This window comes from Oryzias latipes, chromosome 1, assembly GCF_053564925.1.
Source record: "Oryzias latipes strain Hd-rR chromosome 1, Olatipes_Hd-rR_3.1".
Lineage (NCBI taxonomy): Eukaryota > Metazoa > Chordata > Actinopteri > Beloniformes > Adrianichthyidae > Oryzias > Oryzias latipes.
Window position 1 is genome coordinate 42,838,646 of NC_136237.1, and position 19,951 is coordinate 42,858,596.

At 50.9% G+C, this 19,951-nt stretch overlaps 2 protein-coding genes and 2 non-coding genes across 11 annotated transcripts in view; 2 read left to right on the top strand and 2 right to left on the bottom strand.

Moving 5' to 3' along the window:
• On the bottom strand, nt 1–73 carry trnak-uuu (transfer RNA lysine (anticodon UUU)). The gene has a single exon. It is a non-coding gene; the product is annotated as a tRNA-Lys (tRNA).
• Nucleotides 74–744: 671 nt separating this feature from the next.
• Nucleotides 745–7,132, top strand: LOC101169757 (fibrinogen-like protein 1). Of its 2 annotated transcripts, XM_011492905.4 has the most exons (8): nt 745–912; nt 2,120–2,312; nt 2,914–3,082; nt 3,218–3,377; nt 5,108–5,205; nt 5,269–5,357; nt 6,558–6,748; nt 6,822–7,132. In XM_011492905.4, exons 2-8 carry the CDS (start codon nt 2,256–2,258, stop codon nt 7,054–7,056), a joined length of 999 nt encoding a protein of 332 aa, XP_011491207.1. In that variant the 5' UTR covers nt 745–912; nt 2,120–2,255; the 3' UTR covers nt 7,057–7,132. The 2 variants fall into 2 exon arrangements, with proteins under 2 accessions (XP_011491207.1, XP_004084666.1); XM_004084618.5 differs by lacking the exon at nt 745–912 and having other exon boundaries at nt 1,365–2,312.
• trnar-ucu (transfer RNA arginine (anticodon UCU)) lies at nt 1,593–1,685 on the top strand. Its single transcript has 2 exons — nt 1,593–1,629; nt 1,650–1,685. It is a non-coding gene; the product is annotated as a tRNA-Arg (tRNA).
• Nucleotides 7,129–19,951, bottom strand: part of LOC101169996 (uncharacterized) — a 45,331-nt gene continuing 32,508 nt past the window's right edge. For 5 of the 7 annotated variants that reach the window (XM_078948862.1, XM_023953861.2, XM_023953857.2 and 2 more), the window contains 10 exons: nt 19,468–19,773; nt 11,939–12,005; nt 11,484–11,607; nt 11,328–11,418; nt 10,936–11,041; nt 10,793–10,866; nt 9,950–10,048; nt 8,410–8,526; nt 8,242–8,339; nt 7,129–8,171 (listed from right to left, as the gene is read on the bottom strand). In XM_078948862.1, the coding sequence (XP_078804988.1) occupies nt 7,958–8,171; nt 8,242–8,339; nt 8,410–8,526; nt 9,950–10,048; nt 10,793–10,866; nt 10,936–11,041; nt 11,328–11,418; nt 11,484–11,607; nt 11,939–12,005; nt 19,468–19,773 (1,296 nt within the window). In that variant the 3' untranslated portion in view covers nt 7,129–7,957. Of the gene's footprint in view, nt 8,172–8,241; nt 8,340–8,409; nt 8,610–8,655; nt 10,049–10,792; nt 10,867–10,935; nt 11,042–11,327; nt 11,419–11,483; nt 11,608–11,938; nt 12,006–19,467; nt 19,774–19,951 lie in introns of all 7 variants that reach the window. The other 2 variants (XR_013656436.1, XM_023953873.2) reach the window with 2 other exon arrangements.

The following is a 19,951-nucleotide window of genomic DNA, read 5'->3' on the forward strand; positions in this document are numbered from 1 at the left end:
CGCCCGAACAGGGACTTGAACCCTGGACCCTCAGATTAAAAGTCTGATGCTCTACCGACTGAGCTATCCGGGCTCTGACACGAGGCCGGCGGCCAAACCTTTTATCTGAAATCGCGATCCGCGGTGGTCTGTCCGCAGGTTCCGCAGACTTGGAGACAATTTAAGAAGACCACACGGTTTTATAGTTTAGTTTTGGTGTTTCAGTTCATATTTCTATGTCACCAACTGTTGTTCTCCGCTATAGCACTGCAGAAACTATTTCCGATCTGGCCTTTCGTAATAAAAGCTTTTCCCGTCTACATTCCGTCCTGGGGGAGGATCCCTCCTTCACCACTGAGGATTCTTGGTTTTTCCAGAATCCGTTTCTTTTAGGAGTTTCTCCTTACCAAGAAAGGGGGGGTCTGAGGGCAGGGATGCCCACTTTAGCTGTGTCTGTTTAGTTTAATTTACCAACTATCAATCGCGTTTATGACTGATTTCCTGTTCTTATACAATTATCGATATTGTGGTGGCGGTCACGTGCACGTCGGGTCTGCGGGCAGCGCGTGGGATTGTGGGATGCGGTGCTCTGGTCAAAATAGGGTCTAGCGTGGGTGTTTCTTTTTGCCTATGTTTCTTTTCATGTGGCGCTTTTGTTGTTCCACCCTTAGTTAATTCTTCCTGATGTATTTACTTCTGTTTGTTGTACCATGACTGAGGGAGGGGGAGAGGGTGATGACACCTGTGCGATGTTCCCCATTGTGCGTAATGGTGATGAAGGTGGGGGGAGGACACGCAGTCGGTTCCCCCAACTTCGTCTTCTACTCTGAGACTGTTAGGAGTCGTGCGGTGTATGGGACCCGGACAGTTCTCCAGCGCAACTGGAAGATCTTCAAAGCGATATTCGCCGCCCCGTGGAGAGTGACGTCATAGGTGGGTTGAACCACTGTGAAGCTCTGTAAAACGATTAAAACTTTGTATTATAACTATTATTATCATTATTTTGTAATCCCATTTTAAATATTTTAAGATACTTTATTTTTTCTATCAGCATATTCTATTTTTGATATTTTTCTGATTATTTGTTGTTTTTTTTACTTGAGAGGATTCAAGTTTGGATTGATGACATTGACTTTCACTGCTGATATTCTCTCTGATTCATTGATGCTGGATTTTGTATGTTTATGCTTTGTTCGATAAAGTTTAAAAAAAAAGCTCTGTAAAACGATTATTAGTGAAATATTGGGCTGTATTTGTGAAATTGAATTGAATCCATGTGGGCAGTTTTGTTTTTCTTAATGTAATATATGTGGGCAGAGTGGAGTATCTGAAGTAAAACGTAAAGGCTCCCCACTGTCGTAATCGTCGTAATCATCTGCTCTGGTCTTCTCCGCTTTACGGCATTGTAGATGGAAGCTAAGGCAATTTGTTCTTCTGCTTCGTCGGACGGTTTGAGGAGTATCTTTAGAGCCACACGGCGCGGAAAGCTGTTTCTGTGTGTTATTGTTTCATCGGACACTGTCGTGGTTAACGATCTCACCGAAACCGGAAGGCGCGTGCCCCCATTCCGAAGCGATCATTCTTAGCGCGTAATCTCTCCGCGTGCAACAAGTGGCTCCGTGGCGCAATGGATAGCGCATTGGACTTCTAGTTAAATCTCTAGTGAAGTGATTCAAAGGTTGTGGGTTCGAGTCCCACCGGAGTCGAATTTTTTTGCTCCATAGATCATTTTTTCATTTTGTCTTTGTGGAAAAATGGTTAAAAATAATTTCAAAATTTTCTCTCAATAAATCAGCAAACCCAACAGCTGATGTTCGGTTGTGATCGAGCCTTTTGAAGCAGTTAGTAGCTGCATTTTGATGATGCAAAGGTCGTGAGTTCGAGTCCGACCCGAGCTGATTCATTTTCTAGAGAACTTTTTTTCTGTTTTAAAGCTGTAGAAAATGATGACAAAAAACATGTATATGTCCACTCATCTATTGATTTTTTTAAAAAAAATTTTTTAATTTGTTGTAATTTTTAGACAAAACCTGCTTTTCTGTTACTTCTGGAGTTTCTACCTTCAGCCATGAAGGTTCATGTTGAATTATTGTTTCTCGCCCCTCTAACCACGTCTGTCTGTACGCTGGTGTTTTTCCAGAGGATGGTGGAGCTCAGGAAGGCGGTGGGGGGCGGCCGTGTCCGCTCCCCCCCAGCAGGCGGAGGCTGTGGCACACAGACGCCCACACAGAGGTCCCACACCCCCCCACGCCTCAGTCACAGCTCAGATCATCGTCATGGAGGCTGTGAGGACGTTCCTGCTCTTCCTCCTGCAGCTGGCTTCTCCTCTGGCGGTAAGACGGGCCGCTCCAGTACCAGAACTTTCTGAACCTAAATGAACTGCAGAGAAACATTTGAGGTTTGATCTGCTGCTGAAACTGCAGTTTGTCTTTGGAGACAAATGACTTTTAGAAACTGCTTAAGGAGGAAGACGGCTCATCTTTGCTTTGGTGCATTTCTATTCTGTTCTATTCTGTAAAGTTGGAGGCTTGAGCCTCTTTGTGTCAAAAACGTTTCTGCATTTCCTGACATTAAAGCAGTTTGTTGGAGATCCTGTGGGAAAAACTCCTCTAGATGTTTTCTGCTTCAACTTGCTGCTGAAATGTGAGCAGATGTGGGAAAATGAGTGAAGGTGACGTGTTGCAGATATTTGTCATCGTCGTCCTTCAGCCTCGTCTGCTGAATGTTTTTATCAAACATCACGCCGCCGCCGCCGCTGCCTCCAGACGATGAGCTCACTCACCCTCAGCAGCTGGGAGGGACCACAGCATGGTGCTGCCACCTCTGTGCTTCATGTCTGCTGTGACGTCACTTCCTGTCAGAGGCAGGGGCGTGTTCGGCCCACGGTCCTGCCCGGATTCCTCTGTGTGATGAGGGTTCTGGTTCCGTGTCCAGGCGCCGGTGCCGTGCGAGGAGAGGGTGGTCCGGTTGGAGGCGGAGATCCGGGGCCTGATGAACGTCATCAACGACCAGCACCGCTACATCCTGGAGCTCCACAACACGCAGTCGCTGCAGCTGCAGCAGATCCCCAACACACACCTGGGCCCCAAGAACCTGTACAGAGGTGGGTGGGGGCGGGGGCCTCCGGCGTTTGATGGGGGGGGTCTATACGCAGGGGTTCTGAGGCGGTTTCTTCCATTCCTGGGGGGCTTGGAGTAACTGTTGGACTTTGTCTTTCTTCTCCTGGGTGGGGGGGCAGACTGCTCCGAGGTGTTCCAGGACGGGAACGTGGCCAGCGGGCTGTACGTGATCCGGCCGGACGGGTCGCCCACGGCGCTGAGCGTCTTCTGCGACATGAACAACGGCGGCGGATGGACCGTCTTCCAGAGGCGGCGGGACGGCAAGGAGAGCTTCGACAGGTGCGTGCGCGAGTCCAGCTGTGACGGTTACCGCGGTGATGAAGCAGCAGGAGGCGTGGTGCCCCCCCCAACAAAAAATCCTCATGGAGCCCTCAAGAACGCACGCAGCTTGGATTGAAAATGGATCAGAACGCAGGATATTAAATAGCAGACACATCACAGGAACAACAACTAACTATTCAGTAACCGTTAACAACCAAAGTGGCGTCTTTTGTCCGTCTTCATGTTACGTGACAGATCACCAACATGTCAACCGTGTCAGGTTTCCTTAACGGGGTGATGGTGTTTCCAGCTGCACTGAATCACGCTCTGGTGGCGTGCTGGTAGAGCAGACAGACACATGTTCCCGCCATCCGATGGCGTGCTGGTAGAGCAGACAGACACATGTTCCCGCCATCCGATGGCGTGCTGGTAGAGCAGACAGACGCACATGTTCCCGCCATCCGATGGCGTGCTGGTAGAGCAGACGGACACACATGTTCCCGCCATCCGATGGCGTGCTGGTAGAGCATACAGACACACATGTTCCCGCCATCCGATGGCGTGCTGGTAGAGCATACAGACACACATGTTCCCGCCATCCGATGGCGTGCTGGTAGAGCAGACAGACGCACATGTTCCCGCCATCCGATGGCGTGCTGGTAGAGCAGACGGACACACATGTTCCCGCCATCCGATGGCGTGCTGGTAGAGCATACAGACACATGTTCCCGCCATCCGATGGCATGCTGGTAGAGCAGACAGACGCACATGTTCCCGCCATCCGATGGCGTGCTGGTAGAGCAGACGGACACACATGTTCCCGCCATCCGATGGCGTGCTGGTAGAGCATACAGACACACATGTTCCCGCCATCCGATGGCGTGCTGGTAGAGCAGACAGACGCACATGTTCCCGCCATCCGATGGCGTGCTGGTAGAGCAGACAGACACGTGTTTTGACAGACAGGGCCTGGATCCTGATGAGCAGCAGGCCGGCGGCTCAGATGGAGGCTTCCTGCTGCAAACGTCTCCTGACTTCAGCGTCTGATTGTCTTTGGACTGTTTTGGTCACGCTGTTGTCCTTTATGTCCGTGTTTGTGTGTTTAATTGAACGTGATCTGGAAACATCACAAGGACTGAAACATGGCAGCAGTTCATTCAAATCAGACTCAGTAAAAAAAACCAACATAATGTTTAAAGGACTGGATGCAGCTTTAGAAGCCTTTGATGTTTGAACACAGGATGGAAAACGTAGATTATTAGCAAAGATGAAAGTGATTTTTATAGTTCAAGTCCTTCACCATCAGCATAACTGTAACTTTCAGAAGAAAAAACGTGGACGATGACTCGTCACCGTGGTGATGGTGATGAGTCATCGTCACACCTCTATGCACGAGCAGCTGGACAGGTGGACCGACTCCTGCAGGTGAACGGATTTAACCGTTTGTAGTTACTAGAAATATGATTTCAAATCCACAAAAATATCTTGTTTAAAAAACAATTAAATCGTATAATTATAAAACACAAAAAAATGGTGAGAAAAACTGTAGTGAAACATAAAAGTTGTAAGAAAAGATGAAAAACAAAGAAATAATTATATATTTTCAAGCTTTAATGTTTTTATTAAACAGTTTTGATTGTTAAATAAAATCTACACAAACATTCACACAAAAATGGAACACAGACTGTGCACGCGTACATGTTTACCTGTGTGCACGTGTACATGTGTGTGTGTGTGCACGTGTGCAGGGCGTGGGTGGAGTACAAGCACGGATTCGGGGACGTCCACTCCCCTGAAGGAGAGTTCTGGCTCGGGAACGAGCCGCTGCACCAGCTGACCTCCCAAGGTGAGACCACCTGTGCCCCCCCTCCCACCAGCCCCACCTACTGACACGCCCCTTTCCCTGCAGGTGACTACGACCTGCAGATTGACATGGAGGACTTTAAGGGGAACCATCGCCTTGCAAAGTACCGGAACTTCAGGGTGGATGACGAGCAGGTGAGACAATTCTGCCTGGAGGCGCGGGGGGGGGGGGGGGGGGCTGCAATGCTACACCAGACCGGACCAGCAGGGAGGGGGTTCTTCTTCTTCTACTGTTTTAGCTCTTGTCTAGAGAGTCTAGGTGTGAAATGTCTAAGTGGAGTAAATCTAGTGGATCTAGATCTTGGCTTTTCCTTCACAGTTCTATTCCGATCTGTGAAAGGCGGGAACAAACTGTAAATATTCGTTTATCCTTCGTGGTCAAAGGACGCCATCCGTACATCACTGCCACACCGGAGTCTGATTGGTCAAAGCTCAGCTCGTTGGAGCGGCCAGACGACGCCTGATGGCGAGGGTTTTGACCACGGAGGCCCAACACGCCATTGAAGGGGGCTGCTTGAACATGAGTGGCGGCGGTTGGCGTGAAGGCAGCCTGAGGAGCTGCTCTGCCCCCCCCAACCTTGCCTCCTCAGTTTCCCACAGCAGCTGCTCTTATTTAGACTATGCCGGTTTGTGCGTTGCCATGGAAACGCGCTGCAAGGTCGCCCGGCTGTACGTGCCATTCTGGGTTGGAGCAAAACAAAGAGCACAGATGTTCAGCAACGAGGAGAACTGATGGAGGAGCGGCGAGGATCTCCTCAGGAGGACCCAAGCTGGAGTCCAGGCTTTGGTTCAGCGTCTGACGCTCAGGAGGAAAAACCCTGAAATTTAAGCTCAACCAGCAGCTGTCAGAGCAGTTGGTCAGCACGCCGTTTTAAATTCACTAAAACTTTATTAACATGTCTAACAGGAACGACAAACTCCTCCTTTCCTCATTTCTCTGGTCTGAAACATTTCTGTGACCCTGAACCGACTCCCTCCTCGTCCTCGAGGCTGAACATCCGTGTTTTCTCCGAACTCCCCGTCGTTTCCCTGAAGGCAGCGTCACGCGATACGAGGAGGTCCACAGCCGTCTGCCTCCAGTCTGAAGATCGGAACCGCCGCCGCCGTTCCTAAAACCGCTGAGTCAGCTTAGTGAGGACGAGCAGGAAACGGGGAAAAGCTGAGAGCTGGAGATGCTGGAAGGAGGTTAAGACCTGAAAATGTAGGAACGAGAACTAAGACGCTGGAAAAAAGATCAAAGAGATCAAAGCTACATTAGAAGAATAAAACTAAAGTGAAAAGAGTTTTTGAAATTGGGATCATCCTCAGGATTTGGTCTCTCTCTCTGTCTCTCAGGACCAGTACCAGCTCCACGTGGGCGAGTACACGGGGACCGGCGAGGACGCTCTGGCCGACGCCCTCAACCCCAACAGCCCGTGCTCCGGCGGCATCAAGTTCAGCACCTTTGACCACCCCAACTACATCAACGCCGGCGACGACAAAGGCCGCTGCATCAGGCACAGCAAGTCCGGCTGGTGGTTCTGCCGGTAAGGCGCTCGCTGCACGTGTCCGCCCTCTGGTTCTGAACCGCGGCTGACCCGGTTCTTCTCCTTGCCACAGGTGCGACTCAGGAAATTTGAATGGGCGGTACTACAAGGGGCCGTTCGAGGCGATGACCGACGACGGCGTGACGTGGTACCTGTGGCACGGCTGGTCCTACGCCATCAAGTCCGTGGTGATGATGCTCCGCGCCGCAGACCTGGAGAACCCGCCGCCCATCATCGCACGCTGGCCGGGGCAGTTCCACACCGCCGCAGTGACAGAAGGCACCAACCACGATCCCTACAACCAATAGGAGGCGCCCGCCCTCGGGGCCGCGCCTCCCCCGCCCGCCATGAAGCTAAGACCCGAAATAAAAAAGAGCTGCTTCATCTGAGGTTTGGTTTATTCTGTTCAACACCAGGAGAAGCCAAAGACTTAAGAACACGTGACCAGAGTGTTCAGGAACATGAGACCGAGGCGTTCAGGAACACGTGACTGAGGCGTTCAGGAACACGTGACTGAGGCGTTCAGGAACACGTGACTGAGGCGTTCAGGAACACGTGACTGAGGCGTTCAGGAACACGTGACTGAGGCGTTCAGGAACACGTGACTGAGGCGTTCAGGAACACGTGACTGAGGCGTTCAGGAACACGTGACCGAGGCGTTCAGGAACACGTGACCGAGGCGTTCAGGAACACGTGACCGAGGCGTTCAGGAACACGTGACCGAGGCGTTCAGGAACACGTGACTGAGGCGTTTAGGTCCAGGTAACCCAGCATTGAAGTACACATCACTGAAGCGTTCAGGAACAGGTGACTGATGCATTCAGGTCCAGGTCAGGTTGTGGGACAAACATTTGTTCGTCCGTCAGGTCGAGGATTCCACTCGCCTGATTGTCTTTGAACGTGGCGAGATCGTCTCTGACTCCATAAAACCAGACGGTCCCAGTCGGATCAGGTACATTCAGGGGGGGGGGGGGGCAGATCCACAGGATCAAAGGTCGCTCGGGTCCATATAAGTCCAGAACCATGACTGAGCTTCACTCTGGGAGAAGAGGCAAAAGAATGCAGAACCACACCTGGACCCGCCTTCTCCTGACCCGCCCTAAAGGTCCAGGAGGAGCTGAAGCCACGGCGTGGGGGGGTTCAGCACACCCTGAGGAGCATCTGCTGTTCCTCCTGATGGACAGACAGGCGCGTTTGAGTCCGGTCTGGTTATCTGGGCGACAGTGGCGCCGCTGTGGGGAAGGAGGCGGAGTTCCGCGGTGAGCCGTAGGGCGAGGTGGGCGAGAGGCGGCGGGGGCTCGCCAGCAGGTCGCCGTTGTGCAGCTTCCACAGCAGCTCCTCGTTCTCCATGGACAGCCGCTTGTTGACCTTTGACTCCTTCTGGAGCGTCTGTTGCAGGAGCGCCTGCTCCGTGGAGAGCTGCCTGTGGGGGGGGGGCGGGCTGTCAGTGTCCTGCACCTCCTCCAGAACCTCCAACCTCAGGTGTGCCTTACCTGGACAGCGCCGCATGCTTGTCCATCCGGGCCTTGTAGTCCTCGTTCTCCTGCTGCACCTTCGTCAGCGTCTCCTCCAGCTTCACGTTGGCCTCCGCCTGCAGGAGAGTCGCACCTTCAGCCCTGCTCACCCAGGAGCTCCTCCTCCTCCTCCTCCTCATCACTCACCAGCTTCTCCATCTCCATCAGCTTCTTCTCCTTCTGGTGCAGCTGCTTGTTCTTCAGGTCCAGAACCACCTTCAGGCTCTCCAGCTCCCTCTCCAGGTAGACGGTGTGCGAGTCCTTCTGCACAGAGGACACTTCTCCTGACTGACCAGCAGGGGGCAGACCAGTGCAGCACACATTCATCTACATCAGGGGTGGGCAAACTACGCCCCACGGGTAGTTTGCCCACCCCTGATCTGGATGATCAACTACTTTACCCAGTTCTCTGATCGTCTCCTAGAAACTTAAACAGATGTGAACCGAGACGGGGAGTTTCGTTTTCTGAATCCTTTAGCTACGGTGTTGACGTTCTATAAAATCCCCCATGACTATCTTAAAATTCTGATTATGAAGTTTTTTAACCAAATCGCACAACCTTAAATCCATATTTCCTGTTTATCTGAAGCCTTTTCCAGATCAGGAGGAAGGCCTGACTTCAGGGTTACGGTAACGCTGCGTTTTAAAGTTGCATTGACGGTACGGACGCCATCTGAGGTCAGATTTGAGCGGCAGGTGCGGCGTCTGGCAGCAGCGCGGTGGGATTTGGTACACGTCCGAACCCGTCCCGTCAGGTGAAGCCGCTACTCCGGGACAGTCTGTCGCAGGGCGCAGAACTTTAGGAGATTTGTCATGTTTTCATGGAGACAATAATCAGGAAGTCCCTGATTTTCTTAGTTTTTATTTTCTCCCTCTGGTTTCTGCGGGACATCGAACCTTTGAAAGCTCAATAAATCAAGTCAAGCGACAGTTTGATTGACAGCCATGTAAATGACACGATTTCTTTATGTTTGATCGTTTTCTTATCATTAGAAAACGGTCAAAAAGGCGTCGAGGCCGTTTCTGTAGGTTTTCAACAAATTTATGAAAAAATCAGTTAAGAGCAATAATCCTTAGAAACGGAGTTAGCCACGTCTGACTGCTCGCCGTTTTAGGACGAGTCTGTTCGTTGGCATCCAGCAAACAGCCATCGGCGTCTGTCACTGCGATGCTAACGCTAACGGTTCTAGCGTACCAAAAAGTTCTTAAATTGTGAAGACAATTTAAAGTTCGGACATTGACGACGTATAAATGGCAAAAGTGTCACGTGGGCGTGGCGGCGGTGCACTGGAGAAGTCAGCTTCAGATGACGGAGGCTTTAAGGTGACGGTTTTTCCTGCTCTTGACTTTCCTGACCTTTGAACCGATGGCGGTCCTCCTTTTGTGGCGCCGTTACCTCGTCAGGTTTGGCGGTGCTGAAGCTTCGGCGTCAGGATCTGCGTTCTCCTGGCTAAAGCTAGCTTAGCTACAGCTAGCTTAGCTACAGCTAACGTCTTTGGTTTGAGTCGTAAGAAAACGTCCGAACAAAAGAACCGAACGCCACAACTGCAGATTTCTGGCCACCAGGGGGCGTTTCACGTGAAACTCATCAACCGTCCAGCAATTTTAGGATTTTAAATGACGATGAAGATGACAGAACGTCTTCCTCTGCTCAGCTGCAGATGATGAAGACTCTGATGAAGGTTACCAGGTTCTTATCGCTCAGGATCTGCCGCCTTCTCTCTTCTTCTGCTCGCAGCTTTTGGCTCAGGTCCTCCGTCTCCGCCGTCAGCGCCGAGATCCTGTCCTGGAGGGAATGGTGACATCATTAGACTCTATGACATCACTTCCTGCCTAAAGTCCTCATGAACTTGGAGGTTTCGTCTCTGAATGAGTTTCCTCCAATCAGCACTGAGAACCAAAAAGACCCAAAATGTAAAGAGAGATGCGCAGAACGGCCGTTTCTGCCACTTCCTGCTGAGGAAGAAGATGATGACGATGAAGGAGAATATGAGATCTGAGCATGCTCAGTTCTGTCAGCTCTTCCATCCCATCATCAGACCTTAGATGTTCATCAAAGCTCACATGATCCTTATTTTACACTTTCATCAACTATTTTAAAACATTTGTGACTCACTTTTCAGAAATAAAAAATCATCCGTGGTTCAAACAAACTTCCTCCCAAACTCTAGTCTGGAGATTTTAGATGTTTCTACAGTTTTTCTCAAAATAAGAACAGAAATGTTTCCACGTAATGATGTCAGAGGTTTGATTCAAGTTGATCCTAAAGAACAGAAACTTTTCTTCTGTGAATCTTTATTATAATTTAGTTTTATGTATTTGATTCTTTTTTTTTAATGATGCATCCTGTGTGTAAAGTTTCAGATCTGAGCGCGCTCAAACGTTCGCATCGTGTTCAAAAAGCTGCAATTTCCAATCCAACCACTAGATGTCAGCATTTGTTATTTTAAAAAGTAATGATAAAAATGGAATAATAGTGAATTTGACATTTCTCTATGCAGTGATGGGTTTATTTGTGGAGGCGCCTCACCTCCAGGGACGTCTGCGTCTCCTTCAGCGCGCTCCGCAGCTCCTGCAGCTCCCCCTGGTGGACGCTCCTCATTTCTGCAGCACAAACTCCCTTCAGCTCCACAGAAACACACAACCGAGCAGAAGCTGCAGGTCAGAGGTCACCTTCCACGGACGCCGCTTGCTGCTGCCGCACAGACTCCACCCTCTGGCTGTGACACGCCTCCTGGCTCCTCAGCTCCTCCTCATGTCGACTCCTCAGCTCCTCCAGCTGCAAATCGGAAGCCGGATCAGAACCGACCCAACACAAGAAAAAAACAAATAAAGTTTACAGCAAGAAAAACAACATTTCTAGTTCCACTTTCAGCTGTTTGACAGATTTTTTTTACATGAATTAATTTCAGTAAAAAAAATCTTTTCAGATCAGTTTAACTGATGTTTTTGAAGTTCAAATGAACTGAATGAGCTAAATATTTCCATTTATTTGTCATGAATAGCAGACATGAGTGCTCTGGTGACTCAGGAGCGTGCACGTGCACATGCTCCCGTGCGCTGACCTGCTGCTCCATGCTGGCCTGGAAGCGGTCGGCCTCCTGCTGGTACTCCTGCAGAGCTCTGTCCCACTCCGCCTGGTAGAAGGTCTTCAGCCTGAAACGCAGACGAACCTGCAGTCAGAACACGAACAGAACCGGGGGGGGGGGGGGGCACCTCACCTGTCCTCCAGCTGCTGCAGCTCCTCCCGATGCTGCTCCTGCTGCCTCCTCAGGGACTCCTCGAAACTGAGGCGCGCCTCCTCCTTCTCTCTCTGCAGACGCTGGCAGCTCTGCGCAGACGCAGCTGAGGAGGATTCAGCAGACGGATGAGGATGAGGAGGGTCAGAGGGAACCTAACGGAGTTACACATCTGCAGAATGGATCCATGGTTCAAGGAGCCGTCAGAGTTTCCCGCTAAAAGAAGGATCTTCTGCCTGCAGGTTCTGCAGCAGCTGCAGTCCTGCAGGCAGAAGATCCACCTTTTGGTCGGGAAGCTGCTGCGGCGTCTGCAGCTTTCACTCATGATGGCGTGCGGTTTCTCATGGACCTGCAGCTGTCAGACCCGTTTGCAGGTCAGGACCTGCTGCCCGCCCCGAGCGCCAAACATCTGCACGAGGAAGGTGGGGGGTTCTTACCGAGCTCCTCCCGCAGCCCGCTCAGCTGCGCAGACAGCTCCGTCTTCTGCTTCAGGGCCTCCTCACGCTGCAGGGAGAAAAAGAGGAGGAGCCTGGCTTTACTGCGCCGCAGGAACGTTGTCTGCAGCAAACAGAGGTTACGTAACGTCACGGACGAGGAAGAAGAGGAAGCAGGACCCATCGCAGAGTCGGACCGCCGTCACTTCCAGCGCCTCGGAGCTTCATGGAAACATTTGACACCGTCTGCCTTTGAGTTGAAAACACTTTTCTGGATTAAGATTTTCTTTTTTCTGGTTTTCCCTTCACTTTAAGCTGATCCGGATATAACCTCATCAACTCATTTATCACAAACAGAAAAGCATGTTTTGTTTAAATGTTAGTTTTCGTTAAATTCTTTTCTGAATTTGCTTTTTCCTGTTCAGGGTCACGATGATGCTGGAGCCTATCCCAGCCGCAGCGCTGCAGTGACGTCATCCTAAAGCTGCCTCAGAGTTCCTGAACTGAATTCTCTAAAATCCACGCTGAGACACAGAAACGGACTGAGATGTGGTCGGATGACCGCAGCCTCATTAAAACCGGATCCACATCGCACCAAAGTCAGGCGTGAAACGTTTTCTTCCAGACGTTCAGAACTGATCATCGACGTATAACGTTTTCAGAAGGGAACTGTCCCGAAAAGGATTCAAACCACAGCACGTCCATCTTTGTTTGCTTGTTTTGACCCCCCAGACCCACCTCAGCTACCCAGACCACAGCCAGAAGGACCACCACAGGGGGCCCCAACACCAGAGAGAAGGGGGTGCAGGAGCAGGAAGAATGCAAACTTCAGCCAAGGCAGAAGAACAGCCCTCCAGCTGCACCAGGGGGCCCAGGTCAGGTCCCCACCCCTGGAGAGCCCCGCAGCCCAAGACAAGACGCCCCCCACAACCTTTGGAGTCCTGTGCATCCCCCCCAACCCTAGACACGAACCGGTCCGAGGAAACCCCCTCCAGGCCACTCCCCACCATCACTAAACGTCTACCGGAAATAAAACGTCTGCAGACGTAAGAAGAAATGTTCTGCTCCCAAACATGAGTCAAGAAGGGGCGGAGCCTAAGAATAACTAAACCCACGCCTGCAAGAGGAGGCGGAGCCTAAGAATAACTAAACCCACGCCTGCAAGAGGAGGCGGAGCCTAAGAATAACTAAACCCACGCCTGCAAGAGGAGGCGGAGCCTAAAAATAACTAAACCCACGCCTGCAACAGGAGGCGGAGCCTGAGATTAACTAAATCCAAGCCTGCAAGAGGAGGCGGAGCCTGAGATTAACTAAACCAATGCCTGCAAGAGGAGGCGGAGCCTGAAATAACTAAACCAATGCCTGCAAGAGGAGGCGGAGCCTGAAAATAACTAAACCAATGCCTGCAAGAGGAGGCGGAGCCTGAAATAACTAAACCAATGCCTGCAAGAGGAGGCGGAGCCTGAGAATAACTAATTCCACGCCTGCAAGAGGAGGCAGGGGCTCAGATTTGAACCTCTTTCCTTCTGAAGTCTCAACGAGAATCTAACCTCTAACGTTCTCTGACGTGTGACGTTTTACTGACAGGGAAGGTAAACCCATCGGCTCCCTCTAGTGGTGACGCTGTTCACCAAACTAAAGATAGTTTTTCAGCTGAGAGAAGGTTTCAGACCCGTTTCTAGAATCGAGTGTCAACCGTCCACACTGGCGTGTTTACCGTAAACCTGCAGGTCCAATGGAGGCATCGTCACGTCCAAAACACAGGATGTTATGATGTTCCACACATGCGCTGACACCTGAATGCGTCACCAGAAGTGCAGCAGAGTCCGCAGGTTTGAATCTCCTGATTCTGCTGCTTCTCCTACGAAAAGGTTCCTTTCTGAACGGCGACTCGGACCCCATATTTGGGCGGCTGTGAGCGCGGCGTCCACCTGAACCCTCCTCTGGGCTCGTTTAGCCGCCGTCAATCATCAGCAGCTTCTCCTCTCACCTGGGAGACATTCTTAAATATTTTCCACTCAGATCCTCGCTGAACCTTCTTCCTCACATAACTCTGACTGAGGAAAACAGATCTGCCTAAAAAAGGATCAAATCCCGAAAAGGTCTGGAGGAGGTTCAGGAGGAGGTTCAGGAGGAGGTCTTAGAGCACTTCTTTTTCCTTCAACGTTTTTCCTTCAGAACTGTTATAGGAGAACAAAGATCAGCTGCTTTCTGTTGGAGCCTGGAGCTCCGGTGAACAGAACCTTTGAGACCTCACAGCTGCAATAACAGCCCTAAACTCTAGATGGCAGCGTCTGACCGTTTGTTTGCCTTTGACCCTTTGGCCCCTTTGGCCCCGGGAAAAACAGGGCTTCTGTCCGTTTGTAAAAACGTCTTAGAGGTTTAGGAGCTGCTAGCATGTTGTCGTCATGAAGCAGCTCCGCCCTCTAGCGCTAGCTTTGGTTACGGATAAAAAGATTTTTAAGCAGATCTCTGAGTGAGCGACGTTCTCCAAAAACGTTCACCGCAGGTTTACGAGCCAACCGAAATCACAGCTCGACTTCTGGCTTAAACCATGCCAAATGCAGAGAAGCATGCTAAGGTTAGCATGAAAACCTTAGCAGGCTAATAATAGCATGAAAGCCTTGGCATGCTAACAGCTCTGGACTGGAACAGCTCTCGTCTGGAACAGCTCTGGACTAGAACATATATGGACTAGAACAGTTCTGGTCTGGAACAGCTCTGGTCTGGAACAGCTCTGGACTGGAACAGCTGTGGACTGGAACAGCTCTGGACTAGAACAATTCTGGACTAGAACAGCTCTGGACTAGAACAATTCTGGACTAGAACAGCTGTGGACTAGAACAGCTCTGGACTGGAACAGCTCTGGTCTGGAACAGCTGTGGACTAAAACAGCTCTGGACTGGAACAGCTCTGGTCTGGAACAGCTCTGGACTAGAACAATTCTGGACTAGAACAGCTGTGGACTAGAACAGCTCTGGACTGGAACAGCTCTGGTCTGGAACAGCTCTGGACTAGAACATATATGGACTAGAACAGCTCTGGACTAGAACAGCTCTGGACTAGAACAGCTGTGGACTAGAACAGCTGTGGACTAGAACAGCTCTGGACTAGAACAGCTGTGGACTAGAACAGCTGTGGACTAGAACAGTTCTGGACTAGAACATATCTGGACTAGAACAGCTCTGGACAGGAACAGCTGTGGACTAAAACAGCTCTGGACTGGAACAGCTCTGGTCTGGAACAGCTCTGGTCTGGAACAGCTCTGGACTAAAACATATCTGGACTAGAACATATCTGGACTAGAACAGCTCTGGACTGGAACAGCTCTGGTCTGGAACAGCTCTGGACTAGAACAGCTGTGTACTAGAACAGCTTTGGACTAGAACAGCTGTGGACTAGAACAGCTCTGGACTGGAACAGCTTTGGTCTGGAACAGCTCTGGACTAGAACAGCTGTGTACTAGAACAGCTCTGGACTGGAACAGCTCTGGTCTGGAACAGCTCTGGTCTGGAACAGCTCTGGTCTGGAACAGCTCTGGACTAGAACAGCTGTGGACTAGAACAGTTCTGGACTAGAACAGCTCTGGACTAGAACAGTTCTGGACTAGAACAGCTCTGGACTAGAACAGCTCTGGTTTGGAACAGCTCTGGACTGGAACAGCTCTGGACTGGAAAAGCTCTGGTCTGGAACAGCTCTGGTCTGGAACAGCTCTGGACTAAAACATATCTGGACTAGAACATATCTGGACTAGAACAGCTCTGGACTGGAACAGCTCTGGTCTGGAACAGCTCTGGACTAGAACAGCTGTGTACTAGAACAGCTTTGGACTAGAACAGCTGTGGACTAGAACAGCTCTGGACTGGAACAGCTTTGGTCTGGAACAGCTCTGGTCTGGAACAGCTCTGGACTAGAACAGCTGTGTACTAGAACAGCTCTGGACTGGAACAGCTCTGGTCTGGAACAGCTCTGGTCTGGAACAGCTCTGGACTAGAACAGCTGTGGACTGGAACAGCTTTGGTCTGGAACAGCTCTGGTCTGGAACAGCTCTGGACTAGAACAGCTGTGTACTAGAACAGCTCTGGACTGGAACAGCTCTGGTCTGGAACAGCTCTGGTCTGGAACAGCTCTGGTCTGGAACAGCTCTGGACTAGAACAGCTGTGGACTAGAACAGCTGTGGACTAGAACAGTTCTGGACTAGAACAGCTCTGGACTAGAACAGTTCTGGACTAGAACAGCTCTGGACTAGAACAGCTCTGGTCTGGAACAGCTCTGGTCTGGAACAGCTCTGGTCTGGAACAGCTCTGGACTGGAACAGCTGTGGACTAGAACAGCTGTGGACTAGAACAGTTCTGGACTAGAACAGCTGTGGACTAGAACAGCTGTGGACTGGAACAGCTCTGGACTGGAACATATCTGGTCTGGAACAGCTCTGGTCTGGAACAGCTCTGGTCTGGAACAGCTCTGGACTAGAACAGCTGTGGACTAGAACAGTTCTGGACTAGAACAGCTCTGGACTAGAACAGCTCTGGTCTGGAACAGCTCTGGTCTGGAACAGCTCTGGACTGGAACAGCTTCGGACTAGAACAGCTCTGGACTGCCCCGTGAACCTCCGATGAACCGGCGTCTCTGTTTTTAACCCGGAGCGCCACAGCGGCGTTCCGCTGAGCTCAGCCAGCGTCTGACGGCTTCAGCTCGGCTGCAGGCGTTTTCCTGACAGACGGGTTGCAGCTGAAGAAGTTCCCAAATCTTCGCCCGCAGTCATCCAGCGTTCTCTCACGATGATGGCAGAGGAATGTTGGCTCGGTTTGTTTGCCTGTTGGAAGCGTTTTCCTCCAGGATGAACTGGTGCTCCTCTGCGGCGGTTCTGTTCTGGTTTTCAGGTTTCAACAGGGGAACCTCGAACCCCAAACTCGTCCATCCAGGCTGCTGTTCTTTCTTTTTCAGGAGTTCCTGTGTTCTTCAGCTGGTTTGGTCGTCCAGCTCTACAGCTGAGGCAGACACCAGCTTCCTGTTCTTCATTCGGCTCTTTTTCTGCGTTTAACCTTCAGTGATCGTTGATGTTTGCTGGAAACATTTAACGTTCTGACTTTCACTCCTGAACTCCTGACAAGGTTTACGGTTCTTTTCAGCATTTCCCAGAAACCGTCTGTATTTTTCTCTTCTCCAAATCGGCAGCGTCGTCTCTGGAGGAGAATCTGAAGGTTTTCTCAGCCTTTCTTCCCGCTGGTTTGGTTTTTCTGGTCGCCGCCGTTTGTTTCCCGCCTGACCTCCGAGCGCCACACGTGCACGCCGTCCCAGCAGCTGCAGCAGCTGCCCTCCAGACCAGAACATTGTGATCCAGCAGCTGCACATCTGCAGCCCCCCCCCCACACCCACACCTGTCGCACGCTCCTGAACCGCCACTCAAACGTCCTGCAGGAGTTTCTGCAGCGGCGGCGAGGAGCCGCGCTCCACCGTGACGGGAGCAGCCTTCTCTGCAAACAACCTCCACGCGAGCGGATCCATATGAGGGGGGCGTAAACAGACCTTTCTGCGCTTCCTCTTGCGGCGATGGGGGGCCGCCGTGCCGGGGGCGGCGGGGGCTTTGCTCTCCGCGGAGCCCATGACTCCAGACCAGCCGCTGCTCCTCGGCTCCTCACAAAGCGTCTGCTCTCGCTCTACCTGTTCAGGCCTCGCGGCCCTCCCCCCGCGGGGCCGTCCTCCCCCCTCCTAGAATGCCAGTCATTCCTGCACCTCCCTGCGCTCCTCTGATCTCCTCACACGGGTTTGTTGTTTGTCTGCAGACGTCAGTCACACAACTTCAAACGGAAGTTTTCATTTAATCTCCAACACCACTTCAGAGCCCCACCCCTTTTCCAAACTCCACCCTATCCTGCTCCCAACCCCCATTCAGCCCCCCCCCCAGATTAGATTAACAAAATCTTTATTAAAGACGACCGGAAACAAATGAACCCAAAAATGTCTGAAATTAGATACAAACTAAAAACCAAAAGATTTTTTCTAAACTGATCAAAATGTTTAGAAATATAAAAAACATCAAACACTTTCAATCTATTCTTTTAAGCTTTTCTGTCTTCTTTCATTTTGTTCCTTAAACTGATTTTCTTGCAAACGTCTCAAACCGGAGCAGAGATCAAAGGGCGGGAGGTCATGTGACCTTCAGCTGTTTGAGCGCCGATAACAGCCGCCTGGAGATAACATCTCAACTAAAGATCAGAGAGAAGCGGCGGCGGCGTCTGCCTCTCACACACGCCGCTGCGAGGCGGCAGGAAGCCTTTGTGTCGCTCAGCTGTGGCTGAGCGTCCCACCGCTGAGGGAACGGGGTTGAGCTTCAGCGCTGCAGCATCGTGATGTCAAACACCAGCTGATCGAAGCAAACACTGAGCGTCCGGGACTCCGCCCCCAACATCCTGCTGCAGCTGTGATCCGGGCGTTTCCACGAGTCACCTGGAGGAGCTCCGTCTGATTCTGTGGAAACCGCCGCCCATTTCCTGCTGGGTCACTGACAAATACCTGGCAGGTGAGTGACGGCTTAGTCACCAGCACGGGATCCCCCCCCCCATGCAGAAACGGCTGCTTTCCACTTTCACTTTAACCCCTTCAGGCCTGAAAGGTTTCAGATCCTGGATTCACCGCCGTTCACGCTCTTTGGACGCCGCTAACCGCTCACACGCGTGACGGAGATCTGAAGCCCATCAGCTGCTTTTCTGAAAGCAAGTATTTAATATTTTCATTTGACACTTTGTTTGACCGTGGTGGCATAAATATCACTGCATAGACCTGCAGCTCCTCCCACAAACACCCATCCTGAAGGCGCTGTGGGAGGAGCCATCAGCGAACCAAATCGCCGCCGGTTTCCCACCAAACTTCTGTTCTTTTTGCTCCATAAGCAGGTTTGGGTCAAACGGACGGAACCACCAGAATTCTCTGTTCACTAAACGCCGTCTGTGTCTGCTTTAGAACATTTTAAAACTGTAGAATATGTTTTCATTTATTTGAAATACAGCCTCATTTATTCTTATTCATATGTGAAAAGATATTTTTATTCTGTGAAGCATTCTAGTCTGAAACATTTGTTATAAAGATATTAAAAAGTTGGTTTGTTGACGTGAACGTTTCATTGTTTACAACAAACAAAAGCAATAAATAGAAGAGAACAGATTCTGAAAACGTCTAAAGCGGCTGTGCAGAGTCTCTGCAGGGACGGCTTTTTCTCCCCGCCAGCGTTTCCTGCAGATTCCTGCAAACTATTCGTGTCAGCAGAGTTTGTTTGTTTGGAAAAGATCTTCAGCTTCTTCGCATTTTTGTCAGTCTGGATAAAACCAGCTTTTCTCTGACTCACTGCTGCCCCCTGTAGACGGGATGGAGCATCAGCATCCGTCGTTTTTTGTTTGTTGTTTTTAAAACACTAAAAATGTCTCAAACAAAGATTTATCTGTGATTCTCAGGGAAGCTTTGAACAGGATGTTGTGCCATCAAAGAAGGGAGGGAGTGGGAGGAGCAAAGAGCAGAAGGAGGTGAGGGTTACCGCGGAGAACAGGTGCTGGATGACAGTGGCCAGAGCCTCCACCCGGCGGTTCCCCTGCAGCAGCAGCCTCCTCAGCTGGACCACCGCCTGGTTCTTCCCCTCCGTCTCTTTGTTCTGGTTCTGCTTATCTGCAGCGCCGCCCACAGCCGGCCTGGATGCATTCTGAAGGCGGGATGCGGTTTTTGTGTTCGACCGGGGCCCGGTTCGTGTTCTGAACCCAGAAACTGCAGGTCCAGTGGGGCTGGGGGGGTCAGCAGCGGGCAGAATCGCAGACCCTGAAGAGTTTCCGTTTGTGACGTCCGACACCTGAGATGAAGAAAGGAGAGACAGATCTTCAGGAACATTTTGAGTCTGGGTTTGGGCCCAGTTGTTCAGAGCGGTTCTGCTGAGTCCGGCCGTCACCGATGGAATCAGAAACAAAAACTGCAGATCAATAGAACTTCTGAGATGCTTTAAATGTAAATCCAAGTCAGATTCTGCTGAA